Raw genomic sequence first — 19,148 nt, 5'->3', positions numbered from 1 at the left:
TGCTTTCCTCTAACTTTTGTATTGGGACATTTAAAAATTCCTGCCACTTACTGTGACTAGCTCATGTCAGTGCTGGAGATCTCAAAGAAATGAGTGCCTTGAGCTTGACTACTGGGAAACCTCCAGCCAGTGTAGCAAGCCTTCCTTCTGCTTTGCAGAAAGCACCTGGCCCCCTGTAAGGAGGAAGAGGGAGGGCACGGTACCTGCGGGAAGTGGAGGGACCCCGGTGGTGGTCAGTGCCGGACTCCTTCACGAGGTTTCCCTTGCAGCAAATGACTCTTAATTTATCCTGGTAGGAGGACACCAGGTAAATTGCTCCAGAGGAAATTGCAGGGCCCAGGTAGCGTGGGTTTGGGATTTCCAAATACGCTCGGGCAGGGGTCCTACGGAGTACCAGACAAGAGTTGGCATTAAGATGAGCTTTGTTGCGAGGCGGCAAAGGAAGAGACTTGTACCGGGCCCTGACACCCAACCCAACAGCTGAGCTCTGCGAAGCCCAGAGGGCAGTGCTTACCCCAGAGAGGAGCGTGCCTGGATCTCAATCACTTCGAGTGAGTTAAAGTGGGTCACAAACAGATAGGGTTCTCTGTAGGCTGCGTGGTCACCACGGAGGAAGAGTATAAAGGAAAGATTAAAAGAAAGTCAAAACTAGCCTACAAGCATACTTGGCCCCAGCAATCCCACCTAAAAGAATCACCCACGTGGCAGCACAAGACACTCTCAAGTCTGTTCACTGTCATGTCATTAGAGAATAAGATGGGAACCAATTCAAAGGTCCATTCCAGGGGTCAGGTAGATAAATTACGGTACAGCTATGGAATTCTGCACTGCTGCAAAAACACAAGAAGCTCTTCATGTACTGATATGGGAAGAAACATCTGAGGTGTGCAGTTTTACTTATTGCATAAAGCAAGGTTCAGAATAATGGGTAAAGTGTGCCATCATAATGATAAAAAAAAAAGGGAAGAATATATTTTTAATGTCTCTGTATTTGCATAATGCCCTGGAAGGATAAGAAACTCACAATTTCTCTTCTCTTGAGGGAGTGGGATGGAGAATTTGGAAGATGGGTAATATGGGTAAAACTTCTCATTGTATACACTTTAACATTTTTGTGTATGTGTGTGTGTGTGTGTGTGTGTGTGTGTGTTTTTGTATTTTTCTGAAGCTGGAAACGGGGAGAGACAGTCAGACAGACTCCCGCATGCACCCGACCGGGATCCACCCGGGACGCCCACCAGGGGCAATGCTCTGCCCACCAGGGGGGGATGCTCTGCCCCTCCGGGGGGTCGCTCTGCCGCGACCAGAGCCACTCTAGCGCCTGGGGCAGAGGCCAAGGAGCCATCCCCAGCGCCCGGGCCATCTTTGCTCCAATGGAGCCTTGGCTGCGGGAGGGGAAGAGAGAGACAGAGAGGAAGGAGGGGGGTGGGGGTGGAGAAGCAAATGGGCGCTTCTCCTTATGTGCCCTGGCCGGGAATCGAACCCGGGTCCCCTGCACGCCTGGCTGACGCTCTACCGCTGAGCCAACCGGCCAGGGCCTAACATTTTTGATTATATGAATTTTCAAAAAAATTAAATAAGAAAGACTGGGTTCATAGATTATTAGATACTTCTGGTCTTACTACTCGATATCACAGTGTCACCGAAACTCTAGGATACAGCTGGAGTTTTTTCTGTATTAAAGGGAAAAGGAGATTATCACTCTGATTCCTATGGTAACCTTTGCTGTGTTATCAAGCTACTAGTCACACCTCCTGGTGCTGAGGCCCAGAGGAGTCTCCTGGCCTTGAATCTGGGCAGACACGGTGGCCTGCTGTAACCAGTAGAATATGGCGGAAAGCCTGACAGCTTCCCTTCTGCCCACATGAAGACAAACTTAGTCCTTTAGCCACCAGCCCCAGCTGACCTCCCACCAACTGCTGCCATGTTTGTGAGGCCATTTTGGACTTTCTAGTTGTACCAGTGATCCCACATGAAGCAGAACTATCCAGGCAACCACAGAATCATGGGCAATAAGTTGCTGTTAAGTCAGGACATTTTGAAACTTGATATGTAGCAATCGATAAAAAAAAAGCCTTAAAGGGCATTTTAGCATTCAGAACATTCAGACAGACAAATGTGTACACATTTGTATGTATGTGTGATTATGTATGTGGTTCCATTTTTAGAACTTATGAGCAAAGGATATTATGTGACGAGTGTATACAGATTAGTACAGGATGTTCGTCACAGCACTGTTTATACTTACAAAAAGAATGGCCATAACCTAAGTGCTCTGCCCAATTAAAATAGAGAATATGGATAGGTGTTCAGCTATGCCATGGATACTACCCTGCCTTTGAAATGACTTAAATAAACTCACAGGGAATGCTCTCCTTTCTCCCATAACAACCTAACAAATACTTCACAAGGCTGGTGGGTTTGGCTGATGCAGCTCTTGATCAAGCCTCTGAATCTGTGCCCTATACCAAGTCACTAGAGTGACTACGACACGTGGTGCCTGGTGTCCAATGGAATCCACAAGCACAGTGCTCGGGCCAAGAAGTCTTCCCGCAATTCTTTCCCATGACACCAGCTGCTGGCAGAAAAGGGCCCTCCACACACTGCCACACTTACCAAAGGCCAAAGGTAAGCGACTCCACTTGAGATCGTCTGTGCGGCTACGTCTTCCATAAGAATCCACGAACACCCCAAATTCTGCAAGAAGTCAGAACGCGGGGCGTCAGCATAGCCAGAGGCGGGGGTGCCAACAACACACACTTGGATGAAAAAAGGAAGCGAGCCCAGGGACCACTGGCCAGATTTCACTGGAAAACCTAAGGACATCTGCTGAGCCTGATTTATTCAAAAAGAGGGTTCAAGTGAAAGGGAAGAAAGGGAGGAAAAGAAAAGGGAGGAGGAGAAGGAGAGAGGAAGAAGGAAGGTGGAAGGAGGACAGGCAGGGAGAACAGGGAGTGGGCAAGGAGACAGGGAGGAAAGGGGAGAAAGAAAGACCCACAGATTTGGAAAGGAGAGAAACATCAAGAGAAAAAAAAAAAAGAAGGGAGGAAAGAAAGAAAAAATAAGGAACAGAAAGGACAAGGACTGAGAAGGAAAGAGCTGCCTGCTCCTTAGACAGAATATAATAGAGCTGGATCAGGCTAGTGCCCTGGTCAGGACAGGACAGGCAACTCCTAGGGGGCCTTGTGGCAGCTGGGACAATGTTCTCTATACCCCCCACAGAACCCGCCCTGCCGAGTCCCACTGCGGGACCCAGTGTGCGACTTCCCAGTGCCCAGCAGCCCTCAGCATAGCAGCGAGAGGCGAGCTGGACTCACCGTGGAAGCAGAGCAGGTACTCCTCCCGCTGCCCTGCACTGTTCACCTGCATGATCGACACAGGAAAACTGTTGGAAGAGGAGGCAAACACAGCAGGCGCCAAGGAATGGTCGTTCTTGTCCAGGAATTCTAAAAAGGCAGGGAGAAGCAGGGTTTCAGGAATGGGCTGTAGCCGGTGACAGGGCCGGCGCTGTGTGTGGGCTGGGGCGGACTGGGGCCCTACCCTCGAGCGTGTACTGCTTCATGTCAATTTCGTAGAATTTATTGGTTCCAATGAGGATACTGTAGTTGGTGAAGTGGATGCAGCTGCAGGGCTCTGAGGTCTCTATCTCCTGGGACAGAGGGCAGAGAGGAGACTGAGTGTCAATCGGAGGCAGCCACGTCTGCGCTGCTCTCCCGTTTCCACCTCAGCGTCAAACCGAGCCTGGCAGGCGGTCGCCACGGCGCATGCTCAAGCTGTCGATGGCGCACAGCACAGTCTTTTTGTGTCCCTTTCAGGGACCAAGATAATCTTTGCTACCTCGGAATTCTTTGCAACTCCAGACTAAGAAATATAATTTGGGCCAAATTATAGCCCAAAGAGAAAGGCCAGAAACACCATTCAAAGAGAGAGCTTTAAAAATACAACATACTTATCAGAGAGAAAAGCCTGGAAGAACAGTGATGGTTGGAGGGAGTGGTTTTAGTGCCTTCTTTCTGTGAGCTTCTATGCTTCTATTTCGGACCTATATTACCTATATAATTATCATCATCACCTCTGTCGTTGTCTGTCTGAATTATCTGCTTCCTCATTACTTCACTTCCTAATGACTTCACCAACCTACACATGCTTATTTAGAATGGGGGCCAGGAATTATAAAGAAGCAATGATTTCTGAGAATTCTCCTGAAGCTAACAGTTCAAACTCTAATCAGCATGGTCATTGCCACTGACTATTTCCTGATCACCTACTAAGTATGAGGGAACATTCAGGCAGCCCAACATGATGAAATGGTAGGAAGGATCAAGCTTCAGCTTTGCTCCCGACTTCGTAACTCAGGACCTCGGCCAGCCTCCATCAATTGCTGTACTTGGAATTGGGGACTGCCCAACCTGCTCTTCAGAACTGTTGTGAAAAGTGTTAGGAAAGTAGCCAACTCAGTCTCTGGCACCAATAGGTGCTCAATAAAAATCCAGACTAAACTAATATCCCACCCAGGATGAAATAGGTTCTCTAACAGGTAATGACCCATATGTATTCATCCCTCATTTTACTTTTGAGACTAATCATGAGAGTATCTGAAATAAATTAGGCTTATGATAGGTGGAGCATCCTAGTCAGGGGACAACCCACTCTCTCTCTGCTTCAAGTAGACGCAGCTCCCTAATTGCATTTCAGAACACAGCTAGCACTGGCTTTTCCAAGGGTATTAACAGAAACTTCTAGGATCTGAGGAAGATTCTAGTAAGTGCCACCAGGGACTGCCAACTTCTCAGAGAGCTCTTTCCTATCTTTCTGCTGGTTCAGAAGCAGCTCTCCTCTACCAGCCAAGATCCTTTCTGCCTTAATAAAAGGCTGGGTGCACTGGGCTGGCTGGAGAGGCGGCTCATGGACAGGAGGAGGCAAGTGAGAGAGACCTGCAGCTGCTCGCAGCTCTGAAGCTTCATCCAGGAGAAAGGGTATCTCTCTCTCTCTCTCTCTTCAAGGAGGTCACCTGAGCTAACAGACAGCAGGCAAAAGGACCAGACACACGATGTTCCCTAAGACAGCACACTTTCCACACCAGCTTGTGGGCAGAGCCGACCGACTGGCCCAGGACTTACTTTCCGTATGCAGTACTTGCTGAGGTTTTCATTGTAGCGGAGAACGACGACTTTGTTAGGCATAGCTGCACAGATGCAGAGCCCGGTCTCGATCTGAAAAATCAATCAAAAGAAAACAGAAGAGTGTCTCCAGTGTGTATATTGACTCCATAGCAAAACTAGGAAAATAACATCAATTTAGATCAGGGTCTCTCAGCCTCGCCTTTACTGACCCCTTGGACTAGATAACTGTCTGTGCTAAGAGGCTGTTCTATGCATTGTAGGATGTTTAGCAAACCCTGGGCTCTACACAGTAGATGCCAATGGTACTATGGCCAGGTTATGACAGGCAAAAATGTCTCCTAGGGGGCAGACTCACCCCTGGATGAGAACCACTGATTTAACAGAAATGCAGAGAAAGGCTCAGGAAATCATACACATTTTGCGTGTATGTGTCTTTGGCTGAAGACAGACTGCTTTGACAATCTTCTACCCTCAGGGAGGAGAGGGGCAGTAGGCATTGCTCTCAGAATTTGGAGAAGATTCTGGCCCAAAGAGAAAGTTCTTAGCTAAGATCTGTGTGTATAGGGCTCTACACCAAAACTCTTGTTTTTCTAGAATAGCTGAATCCCTCTTACTTCACCTCCTATACCCCAGATCTTCATCATTTCACCAAGGGTGAAAAGAAGCCCTTTACTCAAATCAGTCCTGAAACAAAGTTGGCTGGCAGGGTGAGGGAGGAGGGGAGGGTGAAATAAGGGAGCAAACACTCAAGAAAATGTTGGTAATGTTCCATTTCTTGGGATGGTAATGAGTTTGTGGATGTTTACACACTATTAGATGTCATTATTTTATAATTTACATATATACTCCATATGTTTTTCAGTATTTCAAACATTACAATGAAATTATAGCTTTTTTTGGGAAAGAAACAATTTTGGAAACTAAGATGCACATTTCTAAGTGGCTCATCATTCACAGAAAATAATCATAAGAAGTTAAAAAATAAGTGGAATGATAAAAATTTATAGGGTGCAACTAAAATTATAGTTAGAGAAAAATATATAGCCCTAAAATGCTTATATTAGAAAAAAGGCTTGAAAATCAGTTAATTAAACATTTTGCCAGCTGAGGCCCCAAGGGGAACTCACCTTGCCAGCAGCAAACAGGTGGCAGCCCTTGACAGCTTCGAAAACGGTGGGCGAGACGTCCGGCTGGGCGGGAAGGTGAGACTGAGCCAGGGACTGTTTCACTTTCTTCACGTCCACCAGACACAGGGCCCGCTCTTCTCCTGAGGGGAGAATGAACAGCTCGGTCAGTGTGAGCCTGCTAAGTGAAGACACGGCAAGGCAGTTTTAATTCCAGTCACAAATAAAAGCCAGCGAGGCCACACAGATGGACTGTTTTCCACAAATTCCCATAAACCTGGTTTAGGTTCAAGTTTTAGATCTCAAAGGCGATCTGGTTTCTTAAGTCAAGATTCTGGGAGGAAAATAATTCTGCTGACAGAAAATCAGAGAAGGTGAACTATACTTTTCAAACATGCTTTCCCACAAATGCAGGATGTGTTAGAAACAACAAGGGTGCATTTTATAAACCGACAAGCTCTGACTATACTAATATGGCAATGTCATAAAAGATGAAAGAAAGACTAAGAATCTGTGCCGGTTAATGGAGACTAACTGACATGACTCAATGAGATGCATGATCCCGGCCTGGGTCTCAAATCAAGAAAATAAATACCCTAAAGAAGTGGTTTTCAACCACCAGCCCATGACAGAGTTAACCACCCTGATGCTGTATGAAGATTACTGGCAGACTGGCACCCGGACTGGCAGCTGGAAACCACTGCTTTAAAGGGCATGACTGGGGGCATAGATGTCTGACTATGGGCAGTATATCGGATCACTGTATTTCAGCAAGTGTTAAATTCCATAAATTCATAACTGTACCAGGTGGAACTAGTCTGTATGATGCTACCATAGCAGATTCAGTCATTGACAAATGACCTATGGGTCCAAACCCATCAACAGACAACACCAAGAGCAAACCCTCATGTAAACTATGGACTTCAGGTGACAATGGTGTGTCAGTGTAGGTTCAACCAACCATAACCAATGCACCCTCTAGAGCGGGATGCTGAGAGAGGGGAGGCTGTGTGTGATTAGGGGCAGGGGGCATATGGGAATTCTCTGTACTGTTTGATTTGCTATGAACCTAAAACTTCTCTAAAGAATAAAGTCAAGGAGGAAAGGAAGAAGGAAGGAAAGCCAACAGACAAAGAAAAAACAAATACACAAGCAAAGCAAGCAAGCAGAGGAAAAGAGTTGAGAGACCAAGAAAAGTCCATTCCTGACCAGATTAGGTCAGCCTCTGGATCCATCCAGCCGTGCATGAAACAAGACCTAAGTGTGGGTGTTTTGAATGTTGAGCCAATAGATTACTGATTTCCCTTTAAAAGAGAGAGAGGCAGAGAGAAATATTTCGCCATGGGTATGTGAGAGAATACCCTTGTTCTTGGGTAATATGCTGAAGAACTGACTACAACTGACTCAATCCAAAAAACTGACCGCGTGGTGGCGCAGTGGATAAAGTATCAACCTGGAAACGCTGAGGTTGCCGGTTCAAAACCTTGGGCTTGCCTGGTCAAGGCACATATGGGAGTTGATGCTTCCTGCTCCTCCCCCCTTCTCTCTCTCTCTCTCTCTCCCCTCTCTATAATGAATAAATAAAATCTAAAAAAAAAAAAAAAGTGACCACGTGTCTGTGTATTACAGGAAGAGAGGGGAAAATGTGGCCAAACTTTAATGAGTGATAAATTGAGATGAAAAGTCTCTAGGAAGTCCCAGAGAAATGAGACAAAGCACTACACAGCCAGCAGGCTCTCAGAAGGTCATGTCACAGTGCTATTAACACAATGAGGACAAATGTCTGACATTAATGAGCCTGAGGCTTGCCACCCCTCACCTGGCACAATGGTGAGACGTTCCTTAGGGGTGACAGTCTGCACTATGCCAGACCCCAAGGGAACTGAAAATTAACAGCGAGAGCCACCAGCTTGGCACAAACAGTGGCAGAGAGAAAAGGGCTGCTCTGCCCCCACCTGCCACCAGGAGGGCCCGCCTTGTGTTCCACAAGCATGACATTTGGCTTTCAAATAGTTTTCCTTAAAAGTGAAAAAAAAAAGTGCCACAGCCTTGGCCTACCACCTGCTATCATGAGTAGCTTCTCCAGGTCCTTGATGATATAAATTTGGAAGACAGCTCCAATTCCTGGGATGTGGGTGAGGGAGTTTTTCAAGACATTCAGTGCATAGAGCCCTTCCTCGGTGCCCACCAACACCACCTGTGAGGACAGAGGCAGAACATAAGATCGTCACGTCACCATAGCAACCCCAAACAGTAAGAGCAACAAAGCCGACACAACGGACACTGTCCAAACAGCATCTTTACCTGGTCGCTGAAGGGCAGTGTGCAGTTCATGTCTAGACGGTCATCACCTTCTAGTTTCAGCAGGGAGTTTCCAAGCAATTTCTTTTCATATGTGAAAGAAAAAAAGGGAAAAAAAGGGATCTGGTGAGATTGAACTGTTTGTGACCAAACCATCCAGAAACACAAAAGCAAGAACAGAGAGAAGTTTAATGCCAGGAAGAAATGCAAGTTATTCCTAAAAATGCTCAGAAACACACATCTGCTCTTGCTTTGCCTCCTATTTTGATCTGAGCTCAAAGGGCAAGACGTGAATCTTTTGCTATCTCCGGGGTGGTTGTTAATTAGCATCAGAGTTATAACTCCGCTTGGATGCAGAAATAAGTGAGTGTGATAGCTGTAGAAAATATTCTGGGGTAGGAAATAAGCTGAAGCTAAAAAGATGTCACCTGCAAAGGGTTAATAAGCCACATGGGAGGTTCCTTCCCCTCCAGGCTGCAGCAAAAGTGCAAAGCACAGTGTCAGCAGCAAACCGACAAGCTTCTGAATCTCTTTACCTGAACCCACGCAGGCAGAAGCTCGTAGAAAATGTGGTCCCGGCCCTATTGTACACATATTAACGTGGATTTCAGTAAGAGGCATACATGGGCAACACTGAAACAGGTCATTAAAACAAGTCTACCCAGTGAGCAGGGCTCCTTATCAGAAGCCTTGTGGTTAAGAAGTTCCGATTGCTAACACTTCAAGTGTTTATTAGGAGCTAGGAGTGTGAAAAGAGCTCTTTGGTCTTTGATGGAGAAAATGCCAATGAGCAATGAGCCTTGTTTATATCCTGGAAAGTTTTAGGAGGACGGGTGCCAATCAAGGCACACCTACATTTCTAACATCTTAAGGATAAGTAGGATTTCAAACCTGCCTACGGGAGAGCGAGTCGTATGGAAGCAACTGAGATTATGAAAAGCCTGCCTGAAGTAGACAAGGCTGTCGGCCGCCTTTAGTAATGCTTCGTGGCCAAAATGCTTGAAATTCAAGCCTTCAAAAACCAAATAAACTCATCACAGTAAACAAGAGAGAGGATTTCCTAATAAGTCCATTAGTTGCTGTGTGTCCATAACCAAGAGATGGCTAAATGTGCTGACTCCCCCGTTCTAAAGGGCTCTAGGAGGAGGACCCATGATGCCCAGACAAGCCACCTGAGAGCCTGTATCTCTGTCACCACAAAACTCCTGGTCTTGCCAGCCTTGAGCCATCACCTATCAGAGAGGGACCCCAAGGGAAACTGTGGCAGCCAGCGAGACCCCCACCGAGTCAGCCCACTTTACAAGGACAAGCTCTGGCGTCCGTTTTCATACTCACAGCATCGGCTTCTGCTTTTTCCCTAGAAACTCTCCCACCTGCGACAACTGATTCTAAGGCGGTGACCCAGCGCTGTTTGTCGGGGAAGCTGGGGGCTAGCAAGTACAGAGTTCTCCCGGGCCAGCAAGTGGTGTGTGGGTGAGATTCCATCTTCAGTATGTATGGGACATCTAGGAGATGCGACAGAGAGCGCAAGGTTGGGTGTGGATTTCCCCCACTCCCTCTGGGAGGGAAGGCCCTGAGATATCAGAGGCTTCACTACTTAGACAGGGAGCTGCGGAGGGGGAGCCCCTCTCCACAGGCCAACCCTCCACGTGCCCCTCCAGCCCCAGCGGACTCAGCAAGCCCCGCCGATCTCTGGGCTGAGGCTCCTGCCCTCCTCACCTGCTTTGGCTGTATTTGCGAGTTCAGAAGCACCAACGGCGCCATGAATAGATACGTCCCCGTCGGGAAGGCACAGCTCAAATTCTTCCACCGGCCTCTGTCCAGCTTGGTGCAAAGAGGAAGGGCAGGAAGAAAAACAAAAGAACAGGAACAAGAACAAAGGGAGAAAAGAGGAAAAGAGAAAGAGAGAAAGAGAAAGAGCGAGAGAGAGACAGTATGCGTGGAAAGAGAGGCGCACAAGAACAGAGGGAGAGGGTGTGCAGAGAAGGCGGAGAGGGAAGATAAAAAAAATAAAGTGTGTCAGATGAGTAGCACAGTCAAATTTCTGATGACGATGCGGATTTATGGGTTAGTTGACTGAGGCAGAAGTTCTCGGAAGGTGTATTAGCAGGTAGAATCTTCAGGGCAGCACCCTGCAGGGTCTTCAGAGGGGAGACCTATAGACGTGAGTATCGTACCAATAACCCTTAGTGAAGTCACTTGGAGTTTAATTTTCAAAAATGGAAAATCGTTGAAGGCTTGCAATGCAGTCCGAAAACACAAAGCCTTCACGCCAAGATTGGGAGACCTGGGTCCACCACGTGCAATGAAATTCCCCCTGAATTATTAATTTACCTTCTCTGGCTTCATTGTCGTAGATGAGGACTTTAGATCCCTCCAAGACAATGTACTTCCTGTCCCAGCCTTGCTGCCCTCGTTTGTTATTCCTGGGATGACATAAATGAAAAAAAAGAAATGTCTGAACTCAGAAGAATCAGGCAAGAGGAAGGGGTGTGGCAGAGAGGGAATACTAGAAAAGACATCCCTAGAATTCTTTAGAAAACACTGGGAATGGAAGTGGCTTGTGGCTTTCCATGCCAATGCAAGGAGGAGAAATTGCCTTCTGGCCTGGCTGTTTGGCTCAGTGATAGAGCGTCAGCCCAGCGTGTGGATATCTCAGGTTCAATTCCTGGCCAAGGCACACAGGAGAAGCATCCATCTGCTTCTCCACCCCTCCCTGTCTTGCTTCTCTCTCTCTCTTCTCTTCCCCTCCTGCAGCCATGGCTCGATTGGCACCTGGTACTGAGTGAGGGTGGCTCCATGGCCTCCACCTCAGGAGCTAAAAAATGGCTCTGGTTACAATGTAGCAAGGGCCCCAGATGGAAAGAGCATTGGCCCCTAGTGGGCTTGCCGGGTGGATCCCAGTCAGGGCGCACAAGGGAGTCTGTCTCCCCCCCTCTCACTAAAAACACAAACAAAGAAAAAATTTCCTTCCACCGTTCTAGTGGCTGGCATAGGAATTCACCTGATATCAGACAGATAAACAGGAGTAAAAGCAGACAAATTTTATTGTACATGTGTGTTTCTGTAAGAAAATAAAGACACAAAAGCCGCCTGGCCCAAGCACTCGTACACTAGGTGGAACAATGAGTAGTAACTGCGGAAAAGTGACTAGAACATACAGTGAGGCCAGCAAGACCCAGACTCCTCTGTCCAGCCCTGACTCCCGTCTCTGGTGATGAGAATGTCTCCTTCTTCCTGCTACAGGGGAGGGCACCTTCGACAGGGAATTTTATCTCTGACTTTCAGGAAGAGAAAGGCGAAGTCAGCATGTCCTTCTTGCACCTGCTATTTTCCAAGTGCATTTAGCTCAAAATAATCCTTATTCCAGAGTGGTATATTTTGGGGTGCCATATTCTGCCACCCTTCACCAGCACCTGCCCCAGCCCAAGCCAACCTGCAACAATACCTGGGCACCTTCATCCACCCTTCCAGGTGCAAGCCGCTGCTGGGCTCCTTGGTCTGGAGACCTGGGGAGTTCATTTTGTCACGGCAGAAGGCCTCGGTGAAGTGGGTGGCATATTCGGCTGGCAGGCCACAGGTGGCTGGCAAGCACGTGGAGCACTTGGGATGACACATCACCTGACATTCTAGGGAAAAGCAGAGAACAACCTGAGAACTTGGTTGGCTGACCCTGGACCACTCCCTTCTTCCGCCAGCCAAACCACTGCCGGGCCTGTCAATCTGGCCGTGTCACCCAGGAAATGAGAGAGCCAGGTGCTCTCAATCCAGTTTTCCTGGCTTCTCCGAGGCTGTCACCAACAGATGTGTAAAGGACACATTTGCACGTTCCAGCTGGAGGCAGCAAGCACACCAACCAGTGGCAGGAAGAGACCAGCCTGATGCAGAGGGAGCTGGAAATCAGCAAGGCCCAGTGCATTCTGCACAGGAGGGTGAGACACGAGCTGAAAACAGGTATAAACTCACTCCTCTAACAGGAGAAAAATAGCATCCTCCCACTGAAACTACAAGTTTGAAAATAAATGCACCATATGATAAGGAATTTAAAACGGGAAAAAAATCCACCTCCGCCGGATAGATTTTTTTTTAGGTGGAGACACACAGGTGCCTACGGCGAACACACAGCCACTGTTCTTACCAAGACATTTGGAGGCTTGGCGTCCGAAGTGCACGGTATCCAGGCACACAGCGCACTTTGTGGCCCGCATGTTCAGTCCCACATTAAAGCGGTGAGGAATGTTGTGGTGCATGCGCTCCTTAAGACGCCGACTGAATTCTGGAGGAAGATTTTTTTTTTTAAATCATTAGAGTGCTACAAATTATACCATCAACAAAGTGAAAAGACAGCCCACAGGATGGGAAAAAATACTTGTAAATCGTATCTCTGGCAAGGGACCTGTAGCTAGACTATATAAAGACCTCTTACAAAACAATAATAAAGTGACAGATGACCCGATTAAAAAATGAGCAAAAAATCTGAATAGGCATTTCTCCAAAGTAGATAAATAAATGACCAACAAGCAAATAGAAAGGTGCTCAACATCATTAGTCATTAGGGAAACGCAAATCAAAACCACAAGGAGGTGTCAGTTCGTGCTCCCTAGGGAGTCTAGCCTTAAAGAAGTCCAACAGCTGAGACCGTACCCTCTGGGGTCGAAGACTCCTTCCTGCGGCTAGACGGCGGGGCCAGCAGGCTCATGGCACTGGGCTGGTGCTCGGGTGACCGCACAATGGCAGACATGGCGATCTGCTGCCTCGCAGTGGCTGGCGTAGACGGGTGGGGGTGGTCTGCGGCTTTCCGGTGAGCAGCTGGGGACAGAGCAGGCCAACGCCTTTTGGTTAGCCAAGTTACCAAGAGGCCCAAGCCAAGAGGACTGCCCCTGGGCTATCTCTCAAGGACCCCAAACCAAAAGGACATGCATTGGCCCAAATCAGCAATGCCAAGGGTGCCATGAATTTTTCAGACTTGGGATGTCTGGACTGAAAGCTCATGGGCCACAGAGAGATGCTGAGCTAGTCTTGAACGATCTCCTTGAGATTGGTCCTGACACTCTGCACAGAGCTGGGAGCCCCTACCTTCCTCCCGGGCAGACCGGAGCTCAATGCGGGTCTTCTGGAGGGCTTCCTCTAGCTCTGCACAGCGAGCCTTCTCCTTCTCCAGAGCCACCTTCAGCTCATTGTACTGCAGAGGAACCTGTGTGGGCAAAGCAGGGTCCTCTTTCCGTCGACTAAATAAACCCTAGCAATGGAAACAGAGATATCTCCTAACTCCTGGAAACTGGCACTGCAAACTAGCTAAAGGAACTCTGACTTGGGAGGAGCACATCACGAAAGCCAGGAGCATACTCACTGTAAGTGGATTTAGTAAAAAGGGCATGTGAAGGGGGGTAGGGGGAGACTGAGCCACAGCCCGTCCAGCCGGCTGGGAAAAAAAAATGGGGGCGCGCAAGCTTTCACTGAGAGGGTTTAAAGATGCTTGGGTTGCCACCACCTCTTCCTTAGCATTCCCAAGGAGGAGAGCCATTTCCTGATTCTTTACCCTCAAAAAATGGAAGTGGAAGATGGAGTCAGGAGAGATGGTTCAGAAATCATTCTTGTCTTGAATTTATCTCGTGATGCTTAATTACAAGAAACAGATATGAGCGTTTGTTTTTTTTTTTTTAAAAATAGCAAAACACAATGGAATGCTAAAATGATGTCAAAACAAGGGGCTTACTCAAAAAATTGCAAATGAAACATGTGTTGTACATAAAAGAAATAAAGGGAAACAGAATAATGAAAAGAAAAAAAACAACAAAAAAATGGAAACACCCTAACTACACTAAGTGACATAATCCGAAAACAGTCCACTGTTAAAATAAAGAAGATTTAATATCATAAGCATAACAAACACAAACAGTCACACAATATGCAAGAAACTTCTTCCCCTGCAGGCGCCACTCATTGGGCAGCTTCCCCATGTGGCTCCCATCCCCTTGCTGTAAATGGGGCCTCGGGAATACTGGGGCCAATGGCCCTCTTCAGTCCAATCCCAGGCATTCCCATCCTCAGAGGCCCTTCCCGCAAAAATGCTGCCACTGCTACTCTAGAATAGGGATGCCTTTGGAAGGCAATGGTGAATTTCTTAGAGACCTTTTCAAACTGAGAACACTTGGCCAGACCTAGGAGGAGGGCTTCAGTGGTTCAGGGAAGCATGTGTTGGGCTTATAAAAAGAAATCTTCCCGTGTGCATCTATATTATATGAAACCTTGTCCATAGTTGTTTGTTTGGGTAGGTTTTGGGGGGCTAGTTTTTAATTTATCTGCTACAACTTTACAGGGATGGAGCAGTACTCAGGGGAGGGTGTCACTGCCCAGTCAAGCACTGTAGGCAGGTCACTTGGTCACTTCAGCTCTCTGGGTCTGAGTTTGTTCATGAGCCAATCAAAAGGACTGGGCCATATGATTTTTACTCTCTTCTGGAGTCCCATACATGTGACCTATAATCCCTCTAGAGCCCCATGCCTGTGACTGGGACAGCCCTCTGGAGTCCCGTTTACGTGACTGAGAATCCCTTTGGAGACCTATGTGTAAACCTTTCTCTGCTATTATTCCCACCCCAGTTTTTTAAGCTTAAAAAAAAAAGAAGAAGAAAAAAAAAAGAACCACTCCTGTAACAGAGACAGGCGCTACTAATTTAAAGGTCATGAACATAAAAGTAGTTTATCACAGAGTCAATAATGATATCCTCCCTTTAAACCCTATTCTGATTAGCTTAAAACCTACATTTCAACCTAAAATAAGAAAATGTCGATTTTGTTTGCTTCAAGGTTCCTTGGATTATCTACCGCCGTGGCTCTCACTGAATCACAATGATCAAGCAAAATGTCAACTCTCCACTTTCTAAACACGTCGACCCACCTTTTTCTTTTTAGCGGGTTGGTCCATTTTGGCTTGCAGAAAATCAATGAGTTTGGTTTGCTGAGAAATAGTGCCTTCCATTTTCACCTTTTCATGAGAATAGAGAACCTGAAATTCATGAAAACAAAAATAACCTCAGACCTAGAAAGAAGTACAGACTTTTAAATGTGGCACCAGTGGACAACGTACAGATACTGGCCATTTCACCAGGTGGCTCTTAGCCATCAGGCTTTGCCGCCACAGACAATTTTTAAGTTGATTCCCTTGGCCAGTTCTCACCTGAATGTTTTCTAGCTGATACTCCAGATCACTCCTTTCCGTCTTCAGTAGATCAGCCCGATCCAGAGCTTCTTGCAGCCCTTGAGTCAGACGGAAAATGTGATTCTTCTGCAGGTCCATCTGTTGCTGTAATTTGGCTTGCTGGTGGGAAGAAAGGTCAGAGAGAGGCTCGCTACCACTCACAACGCAACTAGTTCCCACACTGCTCCTAATACCAAACTAATTTCGGGCCTGGCATCAAGAGTTCAGCTTCTGAAATGATCTCATTCCGCAACTACCAACTGTCTCCTATTCCAAAATGATGCATGCACAGTTAAAAAGCATTTGCACAGAAATCTTTGAAGGCCAGCAAGTCACTGTACCAGGAGGTCCAGGTGGGTAAAACTCCCTCCCCAGTCAAAGTTCTAAGGCTATTCTGGTATTTAAGAGTATGAACCATCGGAGTTGGCATCTAAGGCTATTCGACTTAGTGCCCTGACTACTAAATTCCAGTTTATTCTTATTTTTTGGTTTTAAGATCTCAATTGCTATTAGGAGGAATCACTTTGTCCAGGCAGAGGGGAATGAACACATCACTTCTAGCTTAAAGGACACCTCTCCAGGCTGAGGGACCCCCAACAAGCACACAAACAGCCATAGTCATAGGAGATATTTCTACAGCATGGGGAGGAAGGAAGGGGAAGATCTCAGATTCAGTATAAGTGTTGGTAAAACCCAGAAAATATATTCAATTGAGTATATTGGAAATAGTTTTATGCTGAAAATCTCTCTAATTTTTGCAATGGAAATTAACCAGAAAAAGAAGGCAGGCTATAAAGATTCAGGCCCTATGGTTCTCTTGTCTGTTTGTAAAAAGCAGGAGCAAACAGATATCCTGACAAGACACTGCTTGAGTTCATCCAACCCTTGGGTTACACAGTCTAACCACACTTTCTGTGGCCCAAAAGCTATCTTCCCAGGGGCCCTCAACCCTCTGCTGACTTCAGGACCGAGAGCTAATGCAGAGCCACACCTATCACATGGGTGTTTCTGACAGAAATGGCAACATCCATGTTCTCAGACCCGCAGGCCGAGAGCTACTGGGGAGCTCCGAATGTGCTGGTCCTCTGTCCTGTTTCACCTGTTTTCCTGCCTTCCTCTTGAGGAGCACTTGATTCCTTGAGGCAGCACAGCATAAGGGACTAAACCTGGGCTTTGGAATGTTAGAGACCCTGGTTCAAATACTGTTATTAACACTTCTCAGTCCTATGACCATGGGTGGCTCATACAGCCTCTCAGAGCCTCAGTTTCTTCATCTGAAAGTAGGTGTAACATCTTCCCTCCCTGGGGGGTGTGGTGAGTATAGTGCTGAGCATATAGCAGGCGCTGACTGAATTGAGTACTGTCTACCTCCTCTGTCCACCTTTGTCCCCTCCATCCAGCTCAGGTGCTTTCTCTTCTCTTTCCCACCTGCCTCTCCCATCCCTGCCTCCTCTGCTAGCCTCTCCCCATCAGTTCTCCCCCATCCCTGTCTCCTCTGCTAGCCTCTCCCCATCAGTTCTCCCCCCATCCCTCTCCTCTGCTAGCCTCTCCCCCCTCAGTTCTCCCCCATCCCTGCCTCCTCTGCTAGCCTCTCCCCATCAGTTCTCCCCCATCCCTGCCTCCTCTGCTAGCCTCTCCCCCATTAGTTCTCCCCATCCCTGCCTCCTCTGCTAGCCTCTCCCCATCAGTTCTCCCCCATCCCTGCCTCCTCTGCTAGCCTCTCCCCATCAGTTCTCCCCCATCCCTGCCTCCTCTGCTAGCCTCTCCCCATCAGTTCTCCCCCATCCCTGCCTCCTCTGCTAGCCTCTCCCCCATTAGTTCTCCCCATCCCTGCCTCCTCTGCTAGCCTCTCCCCATCAGTTCTCCCCCATCCCTGCCTCCTCTGCTAGCCTCTCCCCATCAGTTCTCCCCCCATCCCTCTCCTCTGCTAGTCTCTCCCCCATCAGTTCTCCCCCATCCCTGCCTCCTCTGCTAGCCTCTCCCCATCAGTTCTCCCCCATCCCTGCCTCCTCTGCTAGCCTCTCCCCATCAGTTCTCCCCCATCCCTGCCTCCTCTACTAGCCTCTCCCCCATCAGTTCTCCCCCATCCCTGCCTCCTCTACTAGCCTCTCCCCCATCAGTTCTCCCCCATCCCTGCCTCCTCTGCTAGCCTCTCCCCCATCAGTTCTCCCCCCATCCCTGTCTCCTCTGCTAGCCTCTCCCCCATCAGTTCTCCCTACGGCAACAGACAGTTACTAACCAGAAATCACCTGGCCTGTGGGCCAGCCTGGAATTTCTGAATCAAGCTTCAGAAACCCCTAACATAAAACTTAAAAAGAAAATAAAAAAGAAAAACAGCTAAGATAACCTCTTCAAGGGAGCTATCCATTATTTGCAGTACAAGTGATTTCTTCTGCAAATTACCCTCTTTAGTTTCCTCCCACTTTTTTAGGACAATATTAATTACTAGGCAGGAAGCAGAGAAAGGGGACAAGAGTCTGATGACAGCCAGGCCCAAGACCTTTTTCTGGAATAAACACAGCAACCATCCCTTAGCTTTCCAAGATACAGACTGCTTATTTACCATAATAAAAAACAAGGATGGCCCTGGCCCGGTAGCTCAGTTGGTTACAGCATTGTTCCAATACATCAAGGTTGCAGGTTTAATCCCCAGTCAGGGCACATATAAGAATCAACCATGAATGCATAAATAAGTGGAACAACAAATCAATATTTCTCTTTCTCATTCCCCTCTAAAATCAGTAAGTAAAAAAAAGAAATTTGCCTTGGCCAGTTGGCTCAGTGGTAGAGCATTGGCCTGGCATGTGGATGTTCCGGGTTTGATTTCCAGTCAGGGCACACAGGAGAAGCGCCCATCTGCTTCTCCTCCCCTCCCCATTCCCCTCTCACGTCTCTCTCTCTCTCTCTTCCCCTCCCGCAGCCATGCCTCGATTAGACCAAGTTGGCCTGGGCATTGATGATGGCTCCATGGCCTCCACCTCAGGTGCTAAAAAATGGCTCCAGTTGCAACCAAGCAAGGGCCCCAGATGGGCAGAGCATTGCCCCCTAGTGGGCTTGCCAGGTAGATCCCGGTCGGGGCACATGTAGGAGTCTGTCTCTGCCTCCCTTCCTCTCACTAATAAATAAATTAATAAAATAAAAAAGTTTAATTATTTTTTAAGAAAACAAGAATGACATTTATGATCAATAAAATGTTTTTCAAAAAGATTTACCCGCCTGACCAGGTGGTGACACAGCGGATAGAGCGTTGGACTGGGATGTCAAAGACCCAGGTTCGAGACCCCGAGGTCGCCAGCTTGAGCACAGGCTCATCTGGTTTGAGCAAAGCTCATAAGCTTGAGCCCAAGGTCGCTGGCTCGAGCAAGGGGTCACTCAGTCTGCTGTAGCCCCAAGGTCAAGG

The 19,148-nt window shown here is 47.6% G+C and overlaps 1 protein-coding gene across 5 annotated transcripts in view; it reads right to left on the bottom strand.

Moving 5' to 3' along the window:
- The window catches only part of CIT (citron rho-interacting serine/threonine kinase), a 166,008-nt gene that overhangs the window by 8,680 nt on the left and 138,180 nt on the right, over nt 1–19,148 (bottom strand). For 2 of the 5 annotated variants that reach the window (XM_066370788.1, XM_066370789.1), the window contains exons 28-46: nt 15,728–15,868; nt 15,449–15,556; nt 13,625–13,787; nt 13,193–13,357; nt 12,687–12,824; nt 11,997–12,177; nt 10,883–10,974; nt 10,268–10,372; nt 9,884–10,053; nt 9,085–9,129; nt 8,552–8,632; nt 8,309–8,444; nt 6,251–6,390; nt 5,121–5,213; nt 3,541–3,649; nt 3,318–3,446; nt 2,617–2,697; nt 515–593; nt 204–383 (exon numbers count right to left, since the gene is read on the bottom strand). In XM_066370788.1, coding sequence (XP_066226885.1) covers nt 204–383; nt 515–593; nt 2,617–2,697; nt 3,318–3,446; nt 3,541–3,649; nt 5,121–5,213; nt 6,251–6,390; nt 8,309–8,444; nt 8,552–8,632; nt 9,085–9,129; nt 9,884–10,053; nt 10,268–10,372; nt 10,883–10,974; nt 11,997–12,177; nt 12,687–12,824; nt 13,193–13,357; nt 13,625–13,787; nt 15,449–15,556; nt 15,728–15,868 — 2,336 coding nt within the window. The remainder of the gene's footprint in view (nt 1–203; nt 384–514; nt 594–2,616; nt 2,698–3,317; nt 3,447–3,540; nt 3,650–5,120; nt 5,214–6,250; nt 6,391–8,308; nt 8,445–8,551; nt 8,633–9,084; nt 9,130–9,883; nt 10,054–10,267; nt 10,373–10,882; nt 10,975–11,996; nt 12,178–12,686; nt 12,825–13,192; nt 13,358–13,624; nt 13,788–15,448; nt 15,557–15,727; nt 15,869–19,148) is intronic. The other 3 variants (XM_066370791.1, XM_066370790.1, XM_066370792.1) reach the window with 3 other exon arrangements.

The sequence above is a fragment of the Saccopteryx leptura genome, chromosome 2 (genome assembly GCF_036850995.1).
Source record: "Saccopteryx leptura isolate mSacLep1 chromosome 2, mSacLep1_pri_phased_curated, whole genome shotgun sequence".
Taxonomy (NCBI): Eukaryota; Metazoa; Chordata; class Mammalia; order Chiroptera; family Emballonuridae; genus Saccopteryx; species Saccopteryx leptura.
The sequence above is the reverse complement of the archived record's forward strand: the minus strand, read 5'-3'. Positions and strand labels throughout refer to the sequence as shown.